This window comes from Podarcis liolepis, assembly GCF_965112155.1.
Source record: "Podarcis liolepis genome assembly, chromosome: 1".
Lineage (NCBI taxonomy): Eukaryota > Metazoa > Chordata > Lepidosauria > Squamata > Lacertidae > Podarcis > Podarcis liolepis.
The window spans coordinates 136521108-136544058 of NC_139554.1; the positions used below are offsets into that span (position 1 = coordinate 136521108).

A 22951-nucleotide genomic window follows, 5' to 3' on the forward strand; every position below is an offset into this window, starting at 1 on the left:
CTTTACTTGGAAAGGTCCCAATCTCCTTGGTTCTAGCTTTTTACACTTCCCTCGTATTGGTAGTCCCTTGGTAGACAGCCATACCCAGCTCCCTACTTGGATTTCTTCCCCAACTCGCCGGTGCCTATCTGCAGCTTTTTTGTAAGCCTCTTTAGCTTCTTCCAAATCCTCTTTCAATATCTCATGCATGCACCTCAACTCCTCTATCATTTGTTCTGCTGCTGGTACTGCTAACTGCTCCTCTTGACCTGGGAATGCCCTTGGGTGCAAGCCATAATTTGCCACAAATGGGGCTCTGCCCGTAGACACATGCATTGCATTATTATACGCAAACTCTGCTAGACTCAACTTCTCTAACCACCCGCTCTGCTGATAACCAGCATAACACCTCAGATATTGTTGTAGTGTTGCATTCGTTCTTTCAGCTTCCCCATTGGTTTGCGGGTGTCTCGCTGACGTGAGGCTTAGCTCCACATCTAGTAACTGCATTAACCTCTTCCAAAATTGTGATGTAAATTGGGCCCCTCTATCTGAAATGATTTGTGATGGCATACCATGCAACCTAAAAATATTATCTAAAAACATCTTTGCAGTTTCCTGTGCGGTCGGAATTTTGGTACATGGTATGAAATGTGCCATCTTGGTTAGCATGTCAACCACTACAAAGATCACTGTTTGCCTGTGCGATGACGGTAGATCCGTTATAAAATCCATAGACACCACATCCCAAGGCCTTCCCGGCGTGGGCATAGGTTGCAACAACCCTGCGGGAGCTGCTCTGGGTGCCTTGGCTCGTTGACATACTTCACAACCTCTTACATATTGTGTTACTTCCTCCCTCAACTTTGGCCACCAGAACTGCCGTGTGATCTGATACAGGGTCTTTTCTCTACCAAAATGTCCTGCAGTCGGGTTATCATGATGTTGCCTCAACACTTTACCTCTTAATTCACCTGCAGGTACATACAGCACCCCTCTCCTGTACAACAATCCATCTTTTTCTTTGAAACCTTCCTCTTCCCCTTTACCTTTTCTCAGTTCCTCCATTTTCTTTTGTGCAAACTCATCTGTTACTGTCAATTGCTGGAATTCCCTGCCGTCCACTACTACGGCTGCACACCCCCACTGATCCGATCTCAGCATTTCTCGCAACTTGGGAGGTGCTTCCCCTTCCATATACTCAGGTTTGCGCGATAGCGCGTCTGCACGAATGTTTTGATGCCCAGGTATGTACTCAATCCTAAAATTAAACCCAGCAAAAAACTCTGCCCACCTAATTTGCCTTTGGTTTAGCTGTCTAGCAGTTCTCCAATACTCTAAATTCTTATGATCTGTTTGTACCACCACCTGATGTGATGCCCCTTCCAAAAAATGTCTCCACACTTTAAAGGCAGCGTGCACAGCTAAAAGTTCCTTATCAAATATGGTGTAGTTTTGTTCTGATTGATTTAATTTTCTAGAGTAGAATGCACAGGGTCTCCAGTCCCCTTCCTTGTCCTGTTGCAGCAGAATGGCCCCAATAGCCCTGTCAGAGGCATCAGTTTCTACCTTTATACGCTTACTTGGATCTAGGTGCATAAGATATTTTTCTGAAGCAAACACCACCTTTAATTTATCAAAGGCCTTCTGTGCTTCCTCAGTCCATCTGAATGGCCCCTTGCCTCTTAGACAATCAGTTAGTGGCGCTGTGATTTTGGAGTAATTACCTATGAATTTACGATAGAAATTAGCAAATCCTAAAAACCTCTGTAGATCTTTCTTAGTTTTAGGTGCCTCCCATTCCACCACTGCCTGAACTTTACTGGGGTCCATGTGCACCCCTTTGTGGGAAATGCAATATCCCAGGAACTCCACCTTTTGTGTGTGGAATTTACACTTCTCTAACTTCACATATAACCTGTTGGTCCTCAATCTCTCTAACACCTGTGTGACATGTTTTACGTGTTCCTCCATACTTTCACTATATATTAAGAGGTCATCTAAATAAGAGACACAGAACTGATCCAGTATACCTGCTAAGACGTGATTGATGAAGGTTTGAAATACCCCTGAGCCATTTTGCAAGCCAAAAGGCATTACCAAGAATTCAAATGCACCATACTTAGTACAAAAACTGGTTTTCCACTCATCCCCTTCTCTGACCCTTATCAGATTATATGCTCCTCGTAGATCAAGCTTGGTAAAGACTTTGGCTGACCTTACTCTCTCTAAGAGGTCATCTATACGTGGCAGTGGGCACACACGAGGCTTCATTTGACTGTTAAGGATTCTGAAGTCACATACTAATCTTGGTGCCCCTTCCTCACCTTTCTTTTTGACAAAAAAGACAGGAGCACCCCCAGAGGCCGTAGACTCTCTAATAAAACCTCTCTGCAAATTCTTTTGCAGGAACTCCCTCAATGCTGCAGATTCTACTTCCGACATGGCATATATCTTGCTTGGTGGCAACTGTGCCCCAGGGACTAGATCTATCTTGCAATCATAGGGCCTATGTGGTGGAAGTTTATCTGCTTCTTTTTCACAAAAAACATCCTGATAAGCCATATATTGTGATGGAATCTCACTTTCATTCCCCATCAACTTCCCTTCTACCTCTGTTCCCATTACTTCCACCGAGATTTTTCCCTTTTGCCCCAAACAATGTGTCATACAATATATCGAACCAAAAACCAAAGATCTTTGATGCCAGGCAATTACCGGATTATGACGATTGAGCCAACTCATGCCCAGCACCATTGGGTGCCCAGCTAGTTTGGTCACATGAAATGCCCTGGTCTCTGAGTGATGACCCATATCCATTCTCATTGGTGGAGTCTCATAAGTCACTTCTCCTGAAAGTAGCGGTCTGCCGTCGATTGTTTTCACTCGCAGTGGGGAACTCAAAGGTAACAAAGCGATTTTGTGTTCCTGTACCAATTTCTGGTCTATGAAATCTGCTGACGCTCCTGAGTCTAACAACGCCTCTACCTGGACGCTGTGTCTATTGGGTAGTTGTAGTTGCACCTTCACCGTTAGCCCTGGGATAGGTGGTTCCGCGTGAGAGCCTTCTATTGCTTCTCCACCCGGCTGCAAGCTCCCATTTCCAGCCGGGGACATTCGTTTCCCTGATGCAGTTCCTCTGGGCAATTGTCGTGTCTCATGTCTGCTCCAGATAGAGACTCCCATCCTTTACGATTGTGACATTGTCGTGCTAGATGTCCTGGTTTTCCACAGACAAAGCAACGCCTTGCATCTCTTCCTTTCCCTGCATTTCCTCTTACCATGGAAGAGGTAGTAACTGGGAGGGGTCTGGCTGCTCCTAATTCCATGGGCTCTGGCCGCTCTCGTCCTGTCACGTTGCCCGCTCTGCTCTCTGTACTTTCGATATTATTTTCCCGCCACCGTGGTCTCCATTGTTCCTTCTTTTCACTAGCCCTCCGTTCCACGCGTAGGCTCAATTGCAGGCACGTTCGGACCAGAGAGTCCAAGGAACTAGGTTCTGGCATTTGGGCCAATTGGTCTAAAATCTCATTATTCAGTCCTTCCCTAAAAAGGGCTGCAACTGTTGGGGAATTCAGATCCCATTTTAATTTCTGCACCAGCAAACTAAAGTTGGACCAATAAACTCCCACAGTGTCTTTTCCTTGTCTCATTCTCAACAGCTGCCTAGCTGTGGTTGTTTCATGCGCAGGGTCTAAGAAAATTGTGTCTAGATACTGCAGAAAAATTTGTAGATTTCCTAGGGCGACATCCCTCCGAGATATGAGGGGTATAACACAGTCCTTAGCCCTCCCTTCCAAGAAATTAATCACATAAGCAACCTTCTCTTGCTCAGATTGAAATTCTTTATCCTTTATCTCAATTATGTAAGAAATTTCTGTCTTGAAAGCCATGTATTCAGAGCTTTCTCCCTTGAAGCTACGTGGACGTACAGTAAATGTTTTACTCACTCTATCTCCACACGTCGATTGCAGCATGGTTCTATGTTCTCCCAGTGCTGCCGATAGTACGTCGACTTGACTTTTCAACTGTAAGTTCTGTTGCCATAAGTCCTGTAATGTTAGCTGGATCGCGGGGGTTTCTCCTTGCCCAACTGGCGCCACAGCTCCATCCATTTTGGTTTCTCCTTCTTTACTTATAGTGAAGAGGCGCAGAGCAGAAGGTATTCTGTCAGGACTGGTCGTTGTCCTCTTCAGATCACCACACAAACGCTTCTTGTTCTTTTATAAAACTTTTTATTGCGTATTAACAAAACATTCTTATAAACAGTTCTTAACTATTATTCCTCAGAGTCACTTCTTTCAGATACCTTCTGAGCTCTGCTTCTCCATGACCAGCCACTCTCAAAATGTCGAAGGCGCCTTTCCCTTTGCTTTCCCGCTCTTTTTTCTAACCTCCTGGCTAGAGCTGGCCTGTATCTCCCCTCCTCCGAATCTGAGCTAGAACTTAACCCTGGCCTTTCCTGTGAACAACCGGTCCCTCCCTGTTGTTCCTCTTGCTCCCTTCTATTAGATTCACTGCTCTCCTCCCCCCCTTGGGGAATGCTTTCTCCCTCTGATAAACTGAAAACCTCTAATTCTTCCCTGACAGACTGGTATCCAACTTCTCTGCTTGCTTCCTTCATTTGTGGAATTGTTGAAAGCCCTGCTTATAATCACGTACAAAGCTGAGCTGGTATGTCTGCAGTAGCAGTTTTTCCTTCCTTCCCTGAGCTATTTTATTTCTCTCCTGCTTCATGAATGTGAATATTTATATCAAGGTAAATATTTTGCAATTAATCTTGTTGAAGTGTAAACAGAGAAGAAGATAGGAGTAAATATCATCTGCAGAGTGTATTCTTCCCCAATCTGTTGGCAATCAAAGCATGTAGATGCTATTGTTCAACTAAAATTAGATCTAAGATTTTATTTGGATGGAAAGCTTCCTGGTGAAGAAAAAGAATGCCTTGTTTCCAGCGCTTCTTTTTGTTCTGTCCTGTGGCTTCAGGCTAGCTGTGTAGGATTTGTGCTTTAATGGACTAGCCTTGGTATACCACTGAGGTACTTAGATTTCTTTATTAATTGGCCATCATCACCTGAGGTTATTTTTCTTCTTCTTGGAGTAGGCAGTGACTGATCGGTGCAACATCCTCTCAGCCAGTGCAGTAATTGGAGAAGAATGAGATTTGCATTCAGTCCATCATATTAAAGAAATTCCTGTAAAAGCTCAGGAAAGTTGCAGTTGTAATGCCCTGTGCTCTGTTAATTTTCTCTGCAATTTTTCATTTGTATTATGGTAACATGGGTTTTTATCGCTCCCATTGCAGGAGCAGTTATGCAGTCTATGCCTCTGGTTTCATGAGAGGGTTAAAAACCCATTATGTTCTAAAAAAGAAAAATACAACTGGAATTTTAATGCTGTGAGGTAGAAGTAATGTTAACTGTATTTAGTCTCAAAGGGCCATCATTTTTTAGTATTACACATTTTGATTTGCACGTCCCTGTTCCCAGAATGTTAAGCAGCTAAAATCTGCCTTAGAAGAAAGGATATGTCTTGATCCTTTAAAAAAATACTCTATATCAAGATTCATTTATATGTAGTGCATGATTTCTTAAAATTATGATGTGGGGCGACGGGACAAGTTCCCTATAGTGGCACATTTAGTTGCAAGCTTTCTGCGTTTTGTGTCCATCTTGAGTCAGCTTATGGATCCTCTTGGAATAAGAGTGACAGTGGGTCAGTTCAGAGGCATAATGCGAAAACATGGCTTTTCACTTCAGGCACAAACCGTTGGCTTGTGTGTTGAATATTTGAAGCTGCTTTATACAGAGTTAGACTATTGGTCCATATAGCTCAGACTTGTCTGTACCGATTGAGAGCATCTCTCCCTAGGTCTTTCCTTCCTCTCCCTGGAATTGCCAGAAATTGGACTTGAAACCTTCTATATGCACAGCATATACTGTGCCACTGAGCTAAGGCTCCTTCTCTTGGTTTGGAGGGCAATCACTCACCAGAGTTTGATGGTTCAAATGTAATGCAAAACTATGGTTTGTTGTGAACCAAATTGACTCGGGAAACTCAGCCAGATGGGCGGGGTATAAATAATAAATTATTATTATTATAACCAGGGATCAAGCAATTAAGCAGAGTATTAGGGTGGGATGGCAGTGTGTGACTGAACTATGTATGGTTTTAGTGTTGCATTTGAATTGACCTTGTTTGCATGGGTGAATTGTGCCAACTTTTTGCACAAGGTCCACAAAGGAATCTTAATTGTGATTGGTTTGGTGTCTGAATTGACTGTCTGAAATCATTGTTGCAAATCACTAGCCTACCAGAACAACAAACCATGGTTTGAAAAAATGAAGAAATTTATTGCAGATGGAAAACCAGTAAACCATAGATGGATAGATGGAAGAGAATTTCAGAATTAATAAAGCTTTCCATCTGCAGTCTGAAGTGGGACAGCCCAATCACTAGTTTGTCACCTCATTGAAAACTATACCTTAGTGTTCCAGATTATTTTGAGTTTAAACAGGCCACACACAGTGTTATAACGTTTTTTTTGTTTTTTGTTTTACTTATTCCAACTTCCTTTGCTAGGTTCAGGAGAGAACCTGTCTGACCCTGGAGATGTAGTTTGTGAGACAGGAAGTAAGAAGCAGCAACTAAAAGAGGACTTCAGTCCTCGTAGGAAGAGCAAGAAATTGACCATGCAAAAGAGACCAGAGAAGACAGAACAGGCTGTGAAGGGCCAGGATGACCAGCCTCATGCCCCGGCTTCCACTCATGATTTTAGTCTCTCCCCCACTCAAGAGCCTTTTAAAGAGCAAAAGAACCCCAGTCTGAAAAAGCTGAGGAAAAAGACTTTAACAGACATCAACAGCCAACTGAGATTGCTCAAAGAAAGACAGAAAAAGACCAGTGGACATGATGAAGAGAGCACAAGCGAAGCAAAGGTTGTGTTTTGCAGTCAGTCATTGGATATCCCCAGTCCAGACCCCAAAAGCACATCGGAGCACAAGTCTGTAATGAGGGCAGAGCTTGCACAGGGTGAGAGTGAAGTCATTGTGGATGCCATTGTGAAACTTACAGAAAAGAGCAGCAGGGATAACTTGTCTTGTTCATGTGGTGTTGTGGAGGAGAACTTGAGTTCTAAAGAGTGCCTGCTCTCTAGAGGGGAAATGGCTCCACTAAAACGTAAAAGGCAACAAAGCAGATTGCATACTCCTTTACACAAACAGCCCAGCAGGAAAGAGCATAGCACCCCTGGAAGTTTAGCACTGCTGAAGGTGTCCCCAAGGCTATCACCGAAAGATTCCCTTGGGGATTCTTTGCCCACCATTGACTGTATAAGGTGTTATCCATCTACACCATCTGCTAGCTCTTCACCAACAATGAGAAACTCTGAGGATGCATGTAACCTGAAAACTTCCAAAGCAGCACATCTGTCCAATACTGCTTATCAAAAAGAGGCACAGCTAACTGAGTCTTTCTCCAGGAAATCTCCCAATAGCCTGCCAGCCAAGAGAAATCATAAAGGGGAGACTTTGCTCCACATCGCTTCTGTTGAGGTAACGTAAGCTTTTTGATTCACACACTGTAAATACTTTGTTTCCATTTTATAGAATCATAGAATCCTAGAGTTGGAATAGACCACAAGGGCCATCGAGTCCAACCCCCTGCCAAGCAGGAAACACCATCAGAGCACTCCTGACATATGGTTGTCAAGCCTCTGCTTAAAGACCTCCAAAGTAGGAGACTCCACCACACTCCTTGGCAGCAAATTCCACTGTCAAACAGCTCTTACTGTCAGGAAGTTCTTCCTAATGTTTAGGTGGAATCTTCTTTCTTGTAGTTTGGATCCATTGCTCCGTGTCCGCTTCTCTGGAGCAGCAGAAAACAACCTTTCTCCCTCCTCTATGTGACATCCTTTTATATATTTGAACATGGCTATCATATCACCCCTTAACCTCCTCTTCTCCAGGCTAAACATGCCCAGCTCACTTAGCCGTTCCTCATAAGGCATCGTTTCCAGGCCTTTGACCATTTTGGTTGCCCTCCTCTGGACACGTTCCAGTTTGTCAGTGTCCTTCTTGAACTGTGGTGCCCAGAACTGGATACAGTACTCCAGGTGAGGTCTGACCAGAGCAGAATACAGTGGCACTGTTACTTCCCTTGATCTAGATGCTATACTCCTATTGATGCAGCCCAGAATTGCATTGGCTTTTTTAGCTGCCGCATCACACTGTTGGCTCATGTCAAGTTTGTGGTCAACCAAGACTCCTAGATCCTTTTCACATGTACCTCAAGCCAGGTGTCACCCATCTTGTATTTGTGCCTCTCATTTTTTTTGCCCAAGTGCAATACTTTACATTTCTCCCTGTTAAAATTCATCTTGTTTGTTTTGGCCCAGTTCTCCAATCTGTCAAGGTCGTTTTGAAGTGTGATCCTGTCCTCTGGGGTGTTAGCCACCTCTCCCAGTTTGGTGTCATCTGCAAATTTGATCAGGATGCCCTTTATATAGCAATTGAAAATTTAATTAGCCAACTTTATTACCTGTATTTCTGTTTGGAGTGCAGAATTTGCACCATTCTGGAGGATTAGCAAAAATTCTGTTGCCATCATTTGTGTGCTGTATATTCATGTGAGGCTTATGGTATACTGCATGGTTTGTGGTTGGAGGGGGTGGGAATGCACAACAGTGGGAGATGCACAAGATTAAGGGGCTGAAAGCTGTAGCAAACCAGGCATTCTCCAGTTCAATAATTAAACCTAGAAATAACTGAAATTCCAAAGGAATGAATTTTAGCGAAGAGTGAACCAGAGGAAAACCATGGAATGGCTTGCATGGTGTTTAATAACCCCCAAACCCAGGCCTTGTTTTTCTGAACAGGGTATCTCAACTTGTGTGGAGGTTGTGGGGGTGCAAACACTGTGCTTGCCACAATGTCCCCACAAGGGCTGACCCTGCCTGTCCCACCTTCAACTGTTCCATGTCGTGTGGGAAGGCCAGAAGAAGGTTTCTTAAATCTACTTGTGTGAGCAATGCAGGGTTTCTGATGGCGGGGAGGCATAGGAACACTTCCTTCAGACCTTCCTGCTCAACTCTGAAAGGTCAGAGGTGGTGCAGATGTGCATAGGCCTTGCTCCAACTTCCCTGCATATATTTCCCCTACATGAGTTGGGATAACCTGTTCGGGAATGATGCTAAAACTATCAACTGATCAGGCTTGTAGGGTGGAGAAACCTTTGTGTCCATCTATGATCATCAGGAACGTTAACTGGGTACTTAAAACCAGTTTGCATTTTCTTTAAAAAATGAATGTGCATATGGAATTCACAGAATTCCATATTTGGTATTCGTAGATTTTGAATGGTTTGTCAATGTAGCTTTGTGTGAATGACATATGGGAGAAGTGAATAGCTGTAGCTCCAGAAGGGGGAATAGATTGCTGTGATGAATGCACATGCTACTTTCCTTTAACCGAAGCCCCATCTGTCTAAATGAATTTGGTGTGATTGCTTCACAATAAATATACATGTGGATTTTATCATAAAAAACTATTTGTCTTCCTTTTCCCTCATGGAGTCAGTATAGCATTTTTTACCATGTGTTTATGAAACCAAACTTTTCACTTTAAATGGAAGTGGAAGCTGCATGTTATTGCATACAAATTCCCTATCTGAAATCACTTATATTTAATTAGTCATTGGGGGACGGAATTGTATCGATGAGAGTGCTTCTGCTTGGAGGGAATTGCTATTCCTTCACTTCATTGAAATCAGCATTTTCTTCATTAAAAGGCTGTGTGCCAAGTATCCCAGGACTCTTTCCACAGGGATATTTGCGAAGGAGATGTTGAGCTAGGTTGTTCTGAAAAACTCACTTAGCTTAGCAGTTTTCTCCTAATGAGAGTCCCTTTCCTTTTCAGATTCACAATAAGTTTGTATATTTTAAGGAAGCAAGTAGTTCTGGTAGGAGTGAGATAAAGCAGTTGGGTTATTATTCCAGTATTCAGCTTTTTTGGGGTGGGGGTGAGAATTCACATGGAACTAGGTGGCAAATTAGTTTTATTAAATCTAACAAAACTCGGTTGAGCTTCTCTGCCCTTCAGTGCATCTCTTCATATTTCTAAGTCCTTTATTTATAAAAAGTAGATTATTATTATTATTATTATTATTATTATTAAAAAATTGTATTCTGCCCTATACCCACAGGTCTCAGGGTAGTTACAACATAAAATCACAATATAAAAATGCAAAATACTTAATAAAAACAAAAACAAAAGCAACCCAATAACCTGCCCCCCCCCCATTTTAAAAGGGCATTGAATGTCAATCAGCCAAAGTCCTGGTTAAAGAGAAACATTTTTGCCTGGTGCTTAAAGGTGTCTAATGTAGGTCTTTTTGTCCAGGACTGTAAAGATGTTACCTTGAATGTGTGGAAGGAAGAACAGTGTATGCTATCCTACCTTATCGCACACAGGTTCAAAGTAACTTCTGAACAGTTCAATGGACTGCTTTGTTCAGTTGTGTGTCTGTTGATGTTGAGACTTCTAGTTGGGGTCTTCAGAAACGTGACTTCAGATGATTCCTATATCAAAGTCTGGAGGTTTGGAAATGAATGGCAGGCTTGGGACATTTGAAGTAGGTTTATAACTAAATTTTTGGAGAGCAAGAACTAACGATAGCTTACCAATATTGAAGTAACCTGATTAGTGCCACACAGTGAAATCTTGCAGAGGAGGCATGCCTTCCCACTTGACTTAGGATTTGTATCTCGAGCAGATGCCTAAATCTTGCCCCTCCCACGGTACATTGGTATCATGATTCACACCGTCACTAAAGAAAAAAAATCAGGTCTCCTCTGGGCCTGAGTGTTACATATAATCATATCAGCCACAGTGACAAATGTAGTGCCCCACCCACTCTGGGTGGCTTCCAACACATACAGTACAGTGGTGCCTCGCAAGATGAAATTAATCCGTTCCGCGAGTCTCTTCGTCTAGCGGTTTTTTCGTCTTGCGAAGCAACCGTATTAGCGGATTAGCGCTATTAGCGGTTTAGCGGCTATTAAAGGCTTAGCGGATTAGCGGCTAAAAGGCTATTAGCGGCTTAGAAAAAGGGGGGGAAAGCGGAAAAAAATCGGAACACTCGCAAGACGTTTTCGTCTTGCAAAGCAAGCCCATAGGGAAATTCGTCTTGCGAAGCAGCTCAAAAACGGAAAACCCTTTCGTCTAGCGGGTTTTCCATCTTGCGAGGCATTCGTCTTGTGGGGCACCACTGTATAAAAACATAATAAAATGTCAAACATTAAAAACTTCCTGATACAGGGCTGCTTTCAGATGTCTTCTAAAAGTTGTACAGTCATACCTCGGGTTAAATATGCTTCGAGTTGAGCGCGTTCGAGTTGCGCTCCTCGGCAACCCGGAAGTAACGGAGCGCGTTACTTCTGGGTTTTGCCGCTTGCGCATGCGCAGACGCTCAAAATGACCTCACACGAATGCGCAGAAGCGGCGAAAAGCTACGCACACATGCGCAGACGCGCCGTCGCTAGTTATGTTTACCTCTAGATGCGAACGGGGCTCCAAAACGGATCCCGTTCGTATCTAGAGGTACCACTGTATAGTTATTTATCTCCTGCAAGAAGTGAGGTTACAGGGAACCAGGCACCGGGCCTTCTGGGCAGTGGTGCCCTCCTTGTGGAATGCCCTCCTATCAGATGCTTTAATGAGAAACTGTATGTGTTGGAAGCTGGCCAGAGTGCCTGGGGCAACCCAGTCAGATGGGTGGGGTATAAATAAAATTGTTGTTGTTGTTAGGACACAGTTTGGGTGGGCACGCATCATTTCCCATGTATTCACAGCCGCTAGAGGGCTGTGAAAATTTGTGTTCCTGACTTTTTAGACTCGTCTACTCCTTTACTATCTGAAACCAAAGGGGCACTTTGGTTGCCAGATGTGAAATATCTTGGTATTATTTTAAGCTCTCCCACCACACTACACACACACACACACACACACACTGCACATAGAATAAAATTGCATGATACTTAAGCGTATGCCTGGTCCTTCTATTGAAGTAAAGGAGTTGGTTGTTGAGGATTAATATTCATGGAAGGAAATCTAGGTGCCCCGTTGATCAACTAGCAAAAGTATTTTTCTTTCTTAGTAGTTTTCCTATCAAAGTTTTCTGAATTACTTAACCAGTCGTGTTTCTCGATTTATCTGTGTAATGGAAGCAGTATTGTGGGAGGGTGGATGAGAATTACACTTATTTCTTCTGGGACTTCATTAATTATCAGGATAAATCCATATTATTTTCATTAGGTTGTAGGGCTTAATACACCAAACTTAATGAAAGTTAAATGAGTTGTACATTTTGGACTCTTAAAAGAGAGTATTAACAGCATTAGGCATTTAAAATTAAGTATGTTGTGTTGTTCCAGATCAATTTAAAATGGAACTGCGGGAAGGTCTTTCCTGTTTTACTACTTTGACACTCATAATAAACATCCTAAACGCACATTGGCTCTGTAAAACAATCCTAGAGTTAGATGAGTTTGAAGCTGAAATGCATTAATAAATTGAAACAAATGTAGCCATTTGCCTAGTAAACTGGAATCCATGTTTTTTTTTTATTACCCACCATACTCATTAAAGGTAGAATAAAATTAGTTAAATACAAACAGCAACCTCTTGTACTTCATGGGGTGAAAAGAATCAAAGATAGTTGGGTAAGCTCTCTGTCACAAGCTTAGTCAATTGTCATTCCCATAATTATCTTAATAGTTTTTTTTTCTGATAAGCAGGGTGTTAGTTTTTGATATATTACTTTGCTGTACAGCTTTAAGTTAAAGAAAAGTTAAAGTTTATATCTCAAATGATATTGTGTGTAGATTTATATATCAAATGATATTGTGTATAGATAGTTTGTTTTAGGGTATTATGTATCCCCTGAGCTGAAGGAACACATTTTGAGCCCCTGCTACCTAAGGTATAGCTGTAAGAGGGGCAATGATGGTGGAAAAGTTTGTTTGGAGTGTCACTCGATATGTTTTGAGTCCTTATATTGTGCTTGGTCACTCCGAGTCTGCTGCGGACACCGTAGGTGCAATCCCTGTGACATGCAGACTCGTGTTTAATATTCCCCAGTGTCTTTAGTTATTCTCATGCCCCTGCCCATTACCCACCCAATAGGAATAAGGGATGTGAATGACCCCCCCCCCCATCTTCACCCTATAGAAGCAGGCCCCATTATACTGCTGACGTGTCCATGATGCACCTTTTTGTACCTGCCAAACCAATCTGACTGCCCTCCCCTCCCTTGACAGATAGGAGCACATTTCACAACTCCATCATTCCGTGGTCCACATTTTTAATTTGCTAGTAGAAGTATGTGTATGGGATAGCATACATAATCTACATCTGTGTCACAGTTAAGAAAACAAATAATAAAAAGCATGTACACTGACACATTTTTAGAGCATTTATTACAAACAGCATTTTTGCTGCATCTGTTCATTTACATGTTTAGAAAGAGGCATTTTTACAGATAGGCACTGCAGCATTTTTAGGTACTCATGTGCATACAGTCCCCTCTGGTCATAAAACAAACCACATTGTGGTGTTGAGAAACAAACACATGCATTGTAGACCTAGAAAACTCATTCTCCAATAAAATATTTATGGTGTCCCCACTTTGCTATGAACTCTGACTATGTGCTTGCACCTTTTTTTAAAAGTTCATTGTGGTATTCATGTCAAATTTATTCTATAAATATTGAGAAAATAACACCCTTAACTATCTTCTGAGTCAATTTGCAAAAGTTATGAGAAGCAATGAAAACTGAATATTTTAGTCACATGTGCTTGTTTTTTCTGCTTCTTCATAATGTGCTAAGAGAGAGGACTTTAATATCTTGTTGCAATAGTGATGTATTTAAGGGTTGAGTACCATTTAAGTGTCTCTTGTCATTTTTAGGCTACGATGTGACAAACCAAGATTCTCAGTTACAATTTCAGCCTTTTTGAATCAAAGCAACATCTAACAGGCAGCTTAATGTATCTATAAAAGGAGCAGAAGGCCCATAAATGTAACATAGCACTCTCGCTCCCAGTTACTGATGTTTGTGCCCCATAATTTTATGCACTTCACTCACCAATATTTACTTTCATTTGAGGGTAGGTTAACAGCTTTCTGGGATGTTTTTAATCAACTAAGATGTCAGGTGTGATCCCCCACAGCTGCTAATGAGGATGAGCGTTGAAACTGGATGAGATCTCCTCTCGCTATAGACACATGCACCATTTTAAAATGTTTTCTAGATAGTTAAACCAATTCAGAATCTTAATACAAGGTACGCTGCCTACCCAAAGATCATAAAACAACTGCCCCGATCCACTTCTAAATATTGCTTCTGCTGTAATCAGGAGTGTGAAGGGGGCCAAATATTTAAACTACCTCATTCCGCGCCACGTCAAAGCTCCAGCGCCTTACCCATTGCAGCTTTCTTTCCCCACCCAAATCTTATCTTGCTGTGGTGACAGGCTATCATTCCTCCGTGACCTCTTGAATACTGCAATGGCAGCATCACATTGTGCTTCTTTAGAAAGCTTATTTTCCATGCTAGGAATTTAGGAACACTGTGGATCTATATTTTGTGCTATGCCTGGGGTGCTGCCTTTGTAACATTAAAGATGGATGGAAAAGATGCAGAGGGACCGCTTCTCTGCTGCAGCCATTGGGGAGATTTGTGGGAAAGAGGTGCCTCTAGTGGTGGGGTATGCGTTCCAGCAAATTCATGAGTTTTTTGAGTTTGTGCTTTGTCTCAAAATGAATTCAGGGTGTGTTTGAACTTGTAAGTTTGCCATTTTATGCCTCTGAATTCTGAACTTTAGTTTCATTGCAGGTTAGGGGCTAACCCAACTTACCAGCTGTCAACTGGCCAGCCATTACAACTCTCCACTTACTGTCCTGTTCTGACTGGACCAACTGTTTGGCAGCCAGGTGCCCTTCACATATTTTGGATAAAATCTCACATCAACCCCAGCTAGCACAGATGGCTGGGGCTGTCATTTAAAACATCTGGAGGCATCAGAGCAGTTCATTTCTAACCTATTGACAGGTACTTCACTCTTACTTGTGGTGTCTTTGAAAGCCACGAGGAATTTGAGGAGGTTGCTTCTCTCCTAGTTATTTTATTCATTTGTTTTTGTAGTGCAGATATAAGAAGAACCAGGAGAGAGCCAGTTGAACATGTAGGGATGGCTCTATGTCAGGAATGGGCTGGACTAACATGTTAGCAGTAGACTGTCAGATGATCTCCTGAATTGTTTTCATTTCTAACAAGCAGCTCATTGTATGTGCCAGATGAAGGCCTGATGCACATTTCCCCCATGGATTTGAATTTCAACATGCATAATATATTCCAACCTAAGGAAGCTTACCATAAAGCCTACTGAAGAGTTCTAGAGAACTCAAAAGCTTGCACATTATTTTGTGATATTTTGATTAGCCCAATAAAGGAATTGCTGTAATGTGGATTTTTGCACAATAGCCTGTTTCTTGGTGTAGCAACTTGATGCAACTCATTTGGAATTTAGTTCTCTTAATTGTGGTTGTAGCATTTGCTGTTAACATGGGTTTTGAGACACCCTTGATTAAAATAAATCCTATTTGTGCTTAATAGCTTTTGTTTAATATTTGAATAGTTTAATTCATTAATAACACATTAAAAACAGAGTATTTTAACTCTCACTATTTCATTTGAAATGGAGATAAGACATGGGCTTGTATCCAGCGTCTACAGGAGCAGAAAACAGGTCATGCAACCAATATATTTCTATACAGAAAGGGTACCTCCTGACCCATCCAGGATCTCCCCTGGACTTTCCCCATCAGTTTTGGGTTGTTGTTGTTGTTTTGCTTTTCTGCTACATTCATTTCCCATCACATTTATAGTATTTGAATATTATATATATGTTTGTGTGTGTATATACGATGCTTTTTTCAAAAAAATGTTTAGGGGTACTCTCATTTTGACTCAAGAAAATCACCATTTTATAGTTCAAATCGGGAAAAATAAATACAATAAATGGACAAAAGTACAAAGATTCACGAAATGTTTAGGAGTATGCGTAGCCACAGAAAAAGCACTGTATGAAGATACTTTTAACTACCTTTCACCAAAGGGGAAAGAGCAGTAGACAACAATTTGAAGGTTGTTTTTTAAATAAAATAAAATAAATCCACACAACAGAAACAGTTTAAAATCAACAAATGAGCATAACAAAAGACAAAAAGGCCAAAACACAAAATAAAATCAACCCAGAAGATGAAAAGACAATTCCCAACAAATTTGTTGGAGTAATATGTAGAATAATCATGTATGATAAGTTGCTGCTGCTCTTATTTTTATTTGCTCATAAAATGCCCAAGCTTTTCTAAGTGCTGTACAGACATTAAAAGATAAAACAGGCTTAGAGTGATACAAAAGGAAAAAGGGAGGAAGAAGAAGGTTAATGGCTCCTTATTGCAGACAAGTGAGGGGAGCTGAATCCGAGAGGCGTCAAGTAGGGAGTTCATGCCTGAGGAACATTTTAAACCTTTTAGAATCACCACCACCATTTTTAAAAATTAAACATAGATGCCATCTTTGTTTTCACTGATTTGATTGATTGGTGCAGGTGCTACTTAATTCTTCCTATCATCGGTTATACGTAGAAGTCATTGAGAGAGAGGCTGGGTGCCTTCTGCAGCAGAATGCAAAAGTGTTTGTAGGCAATAAGCATAGTCATTACTTGAAAATGTAACCGTTATCCTGCTTTTTGGTTCCCCACTCCATGCTTCAGTTTATCATGAGAATATTTTGTTCCTTTATCGTAGGATGGAAATGAAATTATTTGGTTAAAATAACTGCCAGTAAGATAAGCAGTGCTGCCATTTCACTATGGATAGTCACTGAAATATTAAGCAGAAACTATCTTGTTTCCTCTGCCTATATTTTTAATCGTGCAATCTGGCTCATTGCATAATGTGTGCAAACACTTCTGTGGGTATTCTGGATTGGGTAGAGTTTTATTAGTTGGGGGGGGGATACTTTGATGAAAGACACTTAATTTTATGACAAACAGTGAAACGACAGTTGATTTTAACTTGGTGAAGAATACATCTATGCTAACCTGCCCAGTTAGAGTTCTGAATTATTGGAACTGCCAGAAGTGACATTAGGGTGATTTGTGCAGTGTGGATGAATGTTGATTCAACCCATCATTTGAGGTGAGTAGTCCAAAACATTAGGGGAGCATCAGGTTGGCAAACCGAGCAATACATACCTAACTTGGAACCCAAACAATAATAATGTAGACTGTTCTTCCCAGTTAATTATTTTGTTCATTTTTTTAATTATAAAAGATAAGATCCTTCTCATTCAAATAAGCTTCACTTCATGTGAGTTTCCATTCCCAAGTGTGGGGCAAGGGTGAGAATTGCAGGTGCCAGTCTTTTTGGGCAAGTGACCCATAAGCTTGGAGGTGTGGGATGGTGCCACTCCAGTGAGCCCTGTGAGACGTAAGCAGTCCTTCGCCCCAGTGCCTTTGGGGGCTTTGCTGTCAGGAGTCTCAGGCAGGAGTGCACACTGGTGTGCGGGGCCAGGCAGCATCACAATCGGCATTCCCACACATTATGCTTGTGCTGCAATGTTGCTAACCCAGTTTTACAGCAGAGGGAACCAATAGTCCATTCATATGTGGCTCTTGGACTGATTTCAAAAGCCCTCTCTGCAAGTAGTTCAAACTTGTAGCAAAAGGAATCTGTCCACTAGGACCTAAAGGGGTGACAGAAAGAGGGGGCCGGTTGCAGAACAAGATGCCTACCTGCATGCAGCACCTGACAGATCACCCTCAATGTAATTCAGCCCTTGCAGAGAAAGGTTTGCCACCCGTGTTCTGTAGTGAGTCCAGGTACCCATCTTCCCTTTCTAAACAGTGGAGATCTGGCTCTTTCTAGTATTCGTTGCAGTGTTCTTTGTAACCTGAAAGCTTGTGTCCTTTCTCCATCAAATTGTTTTTGCAAATAAAGACACCTTTGACTGAGTGTAGAGGGGAAATGTTAATACTAAGAGGTACAAAAAAGAAGATACTGTAACAGTTTACAAATGTGGTCACAAGGAGACAGTTATAAGTAATTCTCAACTTTTCATATTAACTGATTTTGGGGGGCTGAAGTTTTGATTTCCTTCCTGACAGGTGCTTTTTTGTGTTACATTTCCTTGAGAAATTAAATGTTTCCCTCTCTCCTCTCCTCTAGGGTGATCTTTCTGCTGTTAAGCACTTACTGAAAAGTGGAGCAGATCCCAATGTTAAAGACTATGCTGGATGGACTCCACTGGTAAATATCAAGTTTTCTAAACATGTTCATCCTTATTCATTCTGCGCCACTTTTCTTCTCTCTCTCTCTGTTGCATTTCAAATGGAAAAAGTGGCTTTCAAATGACAATGCCATGGCTGGTATGATTTCCCAGGAAAAAATCATGCTGAAGCTTTGCTGGATTTTAATTCAGTACTCCAGTAAGTCAGCAGTTGGGGATATGAGGCAGCAGGCTCACTGGTTTTAGAATAGCATGGTTCCCATAGTTCACAGCCAGAGTCCCATGGATATACCAATCTCTGGTGTAGCCAGACATTATGGATGAATAGGGGACCCGCACAAGATGAAGACGCTCATTCATGTGAGGCTTCGTGTGTGTTGGATACACATCAGTTCCCCTTCAAACCTAGCATACAGAGATTCCCTGCTCTGCAATTTGTTTTTCCATAAGCTTTCCCAGACTATGGTCCACTTCATGAGATGGACCAACAGGGCTAGTGGGCTCTAGTTTGCAAAGGGTCATGTCACGCTAAAGGCTTTATAACCGTCTGCTTCCTACTACAGTATTCTTTGTTGTGTTTGGTGTAAGAGATTACAGTAGGCTAGCTTTCTAGAACCTCGAGTCATGGGTAGCCCATCTGGTACTCCCATCAGCTGCACTACCCTAATGAATGGTCAGTTGTGATGGGAATTGTAAGCCAGCAACAGCTGAAAGGGATTATGTTGGAATCAAAGGGAGAGCTTAAGTAAAAAGTACTTGGTCCTAGGAAACACAGTGTTGAGTACAGTATCTACGAAGGATGCACTGATGGTTTTCGTTAACAACACATGCTGTTGTTATGTTTTCAGATTTTCCTTGTACTGGAAACAATTTTAAACGGAGATTCTCAGGATTCTTGCAGATATGTGGCTGGTTGCCGTAAATACACTCCGTCATCAAGGACAGGGAGTAGGCCAGTCTGGACATGATTATATCCAGTGGTTTATTATGTACATGAGCCGTTGGATTTCTGTGCTCCCCAGTTAGAGAGGAGTTCATAAGCTTTTAATTTCCAATGTCAGTTAACCACAGTTTAAAGTTAAGTTGTCATTAATCGTAATTGTGGCTAGTTAAAACAATCTGGTCTTGTGGGTTTGAGGTTGGCTAATTTAACCTAATCATAGTTAAGACTAGCTGCAGTTGTCTTGATTCAGATGTAACACTTAACTGTGGAAGGGCAAGCTTCCAAACCTCCTCCTCCTCCTCCTCCTCCTCCTCCTCCTCCTCCTCCTAGCCATGCCAGAGGAAGAAGGAAGTAGAGAACAGGCGAGTCTGAAGGTCACTGCAGCTCATTTCTCATAACAAGAAGCCATGGTTTATCATTAACATCCAAACGAGGCCAATGTCTGTGACAGCTGATATACTTTTGTATTGCATTTTCAAACTCAAGGGAAATTGAGTTTAGAAGTAGTCTGTGTTCATCATTGCTAGCTGTAAAAATCCATTTATGATGGATGTTGTATTAAAATGACTTCATTTTTACTGCCAGACTGAGCTCGTTCACATACCTTTCCCATCATTTGTGTAACAAAGATTCCTAAAATCGATGACCTTTAATTGTTGTAAGCTTCTTTGAGAGTAAATGTAGTGATTTTTTAAAAAAAATCCTTTGAGCAATTCTCATGCATTGTCATGGAGATCAAGACTCACTTTTTAATCATGCAGGTTCTTAATGCTTTCTTCTGTGTTTTCCTCTTATCCAATTCAACACTTAGCATGAAGCTTGTAATCATGGACATAAGGAGGTCGTGGAGCTGTTGCTACAACATGGGGCACTCCTGAATGCGGCTGGGTATCAAAATGATTTGCCGCTTCACGATGCTGTCAAGAATGGACATACAAGTATTGTTGAACTGCTGCTTCTGCATGGAGCTTCTCGAAATGTAGTGTGAGTACAGGAGAAATGGATTTATCTCTGTATTTTCAAATGAATGACTGGAGGCATACCATTAGATCCTGGTGTTCAGAATTCTTGGGGAACCTACCACCTTTATTCTGAAGTGGTAAACATGACTGAAGTTCACTGCTTCATCCTGCAGGTAGAATGTTTTCCCCTCTAATTAAAAAAAAATGCTATACATAGTAAACCAGGGAGAAAACTAGGCTAGAACAATGCCATCATCCCCACCTCAGATTCAGGTAGGTGGTCTTGTTGGTCTGACGCAATCGGGGAAAAATTAAATTGTCCAGTAGCACCTTAGAGACCAACTAAATTTGTTCTGGGTATAAGCTTTCATGTGCATGCACACTTCTTCAGATACACTGAAACAGAAGTCACCAGACCCTTATGTGACCCAGACATTGTGGGTGAGATTCAGCTAACAAATCCTGGTAGCAGCAAGTGCAAGGACTTCCACTAACACAACAGGGCTCTCCTCCTCCCATGCCATCTGAAATTTGTTCAGGGGCGTGTGCCAAGAGAACCCCAGAACAGCGCACAGGGGGAGGCGAGAGGGGATTGTTCCATCTGGCAAGCTGAATTCCTCCCCTCATTTTCTGTGTGATGGGAATTTGTATTGAGGGACATCTCATCATGTGGACACTCGGCTGTAGTCTGAAAGTGTATAGCCAAGTCACAGGCTTACTCCTTCAGGGAAGAAAAACCTGACAGGAAGTTGACTTGCTGGAAGCTTCCCAGTGACCTTTATGTCATGTTATTAGTTTTGCTTAGAGCATTTTTATCCCACTCTTCACCTGGAGAAAAAAAGGCTCCTGGAGTGACTTACAGAGGTCAGAAATAAGACAATCCCTACCCTCTTCAGACCTGCAATCTGAAAGACATAGCACAAAAAGAAAAGGTATGGGGAGAGATGAGGAGGGAAAGCAAACTCCCTTTCTTCAAAGGGAGATGAAAAATCGGATGGGGGGGGGGTTCTGTTCCGTTTCTCTTCCTTAAACTTAGAAAGCCCCAAATGTCTTGCACCATAATATTGCTTCTTACCTGTCCCTGCTGAGGTACAATATGCTACTTCAGCCCGCCTGTGCTGTCCTCAGGCTCCCTGCATTTGCAAGTGCCAGCACCACGAGAGCCAGGCTCTTCAAATAGCAATCTAGCTATTTTAAGAATATCGGGCCTTCAGGTGCCTTTTAAAAATGTGTTTGTGCTTTTCTAGTGTGTTTATATAAATTCTTAGTACTTCTGTATGCTTCTTCATTTCTGATTGTGGTGAACACTGTGCCTGAGAAATGTTTCAAATGCAGGTTTTGAAGTGACTTCTCTTTGTGGTCACCTCTTGGTGTCAATGACCAGCCTGCATTTGATAGCCCCCCCCCCCAAGACCTAATTTCTTATTAGTGGTCAGGAAATAACTGTTTGGCAATGCCTTCTAAATGCCACATGTAAGTGATAAAGAGTCTCCCCAATTGTTGAAGTCACCTGTACTACTTGGCTCTAAGACCTTTAGAAGTTAGCGTGTATTTATTGGTTTGGGATTTACTGATAGAGGGCTGTGTGTGGGTGTGTTTATGCATGCACATAGATATGTATTTGAAATACAATTTTAGGTCTTAAATTTTAGGTGTTAAAATAATTTTAACACAAATGATAGGAATTGCAACATTACAGTAGCGACATAGAAAGTACGTTGGTTGAGAGGTGAAAAACGAGTTCTCTGAGTACAAGACCACTTTCAGTTGGCACCCCTTGGAACAGCAACCCTTGGTGCCATTAGCCTGAAACCGAGGGAAGCAGATTGTGATTTGGTCAAAGTAAGGTAATAAAAAAAGTGTGCTAGGTATGTCTAAACTCTTTGATATGCCTAAAGTAGCTCTTTGGCTCCCAACCAGTATAATAAATTGCATGCTTATATAGGCTTTAAGCACGTGCATCTTGTTTTCCATGAGGAAAACCAAAATGTCTATTCAGGAACTTAAATGAAGAGAGCAAAGATTAATTCTCCCCCCCCCCCAACCAAAAAAAAAATCTTATTCTGTAAGAAAACGCCAGAAGGCAGATACAGTCATACCTCGGGTTACAGACACTTCAGGTTGTGTTTTTTTTGGGTTACAGACGCACCGAAACCCAGAAGTACCAGAACAGGTCACTTCTGGGTTTCGGCGGATGCGCAGAAGCAGCGCTGTGGGTTGCGAATGCTGCGGGTTGAGAACGTGCATCCCGCACGGATCACGTTCGCAACCCGAGCATCCACTGTAATGTATGTTTCTCTGGAAATTGTCAAGTTTTAGTAACTGCTTTCCTAGTTTTTTAACCTTTTCTCCATTTAGCAGAGATGTGAAGCTACAAATAGAAAATATTATATGGACCAGTGGACCTATTAATTGCCCTGTTGGCCTAGTTAATTTTTTTAAAGTTAATCTCCTGCACATAGCTAATTCATATTTTATAACTGGATTTTTTTTATGTGTTTGCTCCCTTGAATTTCCTGTCTGTCTTGCTTCACAGCCAGCCAAGTGACGTGAAAAATTAGCTCTCTGCATTTGCAATTTCAGTTGCTCATAAAGGCTTTCACTCAGATGGACTGTCTTGCCAGTTTTTCCCCATGCACAATAAGTTTAACAATGGTAAAAGCTGTCTTGTTCCCTTTTTTCTGCATAGAATAATGGGTTCCATCCAATGCAAGT

At 41.8% G+C, this 22951-nt stretch overlaps 1 protein-coding gene across 3 annotated transcripts in view; it reads left to right on the forward strand.

Moving 5' to 3' along the window:
- BARD1 (BRCA1 associated RING domain 1) overlaps positions 1–22951 on the forward strand; it is a 71919-nt gene that overhangs the window by 27002 nt on the left and 21966 nt on the right. For all 3 annotated transcript variants that reach the window (XM_083473004.1, XM_083473005.1, XM_083473006.1), the window contains 3 exons: positions 6562–7532; positions 18271–18351; positions 20086–20258. In XM_083473004.1, the coding sequence (XP_083329130.1) occupies positions 6562–7532; positions 18271–18351; positions 20086–20258 (1225 nt within the window). The remainder of the gene's footprint in view (positions 1–6561; positions 7533–18270; positions 18352–20085; positions 20259–22951) is intronic.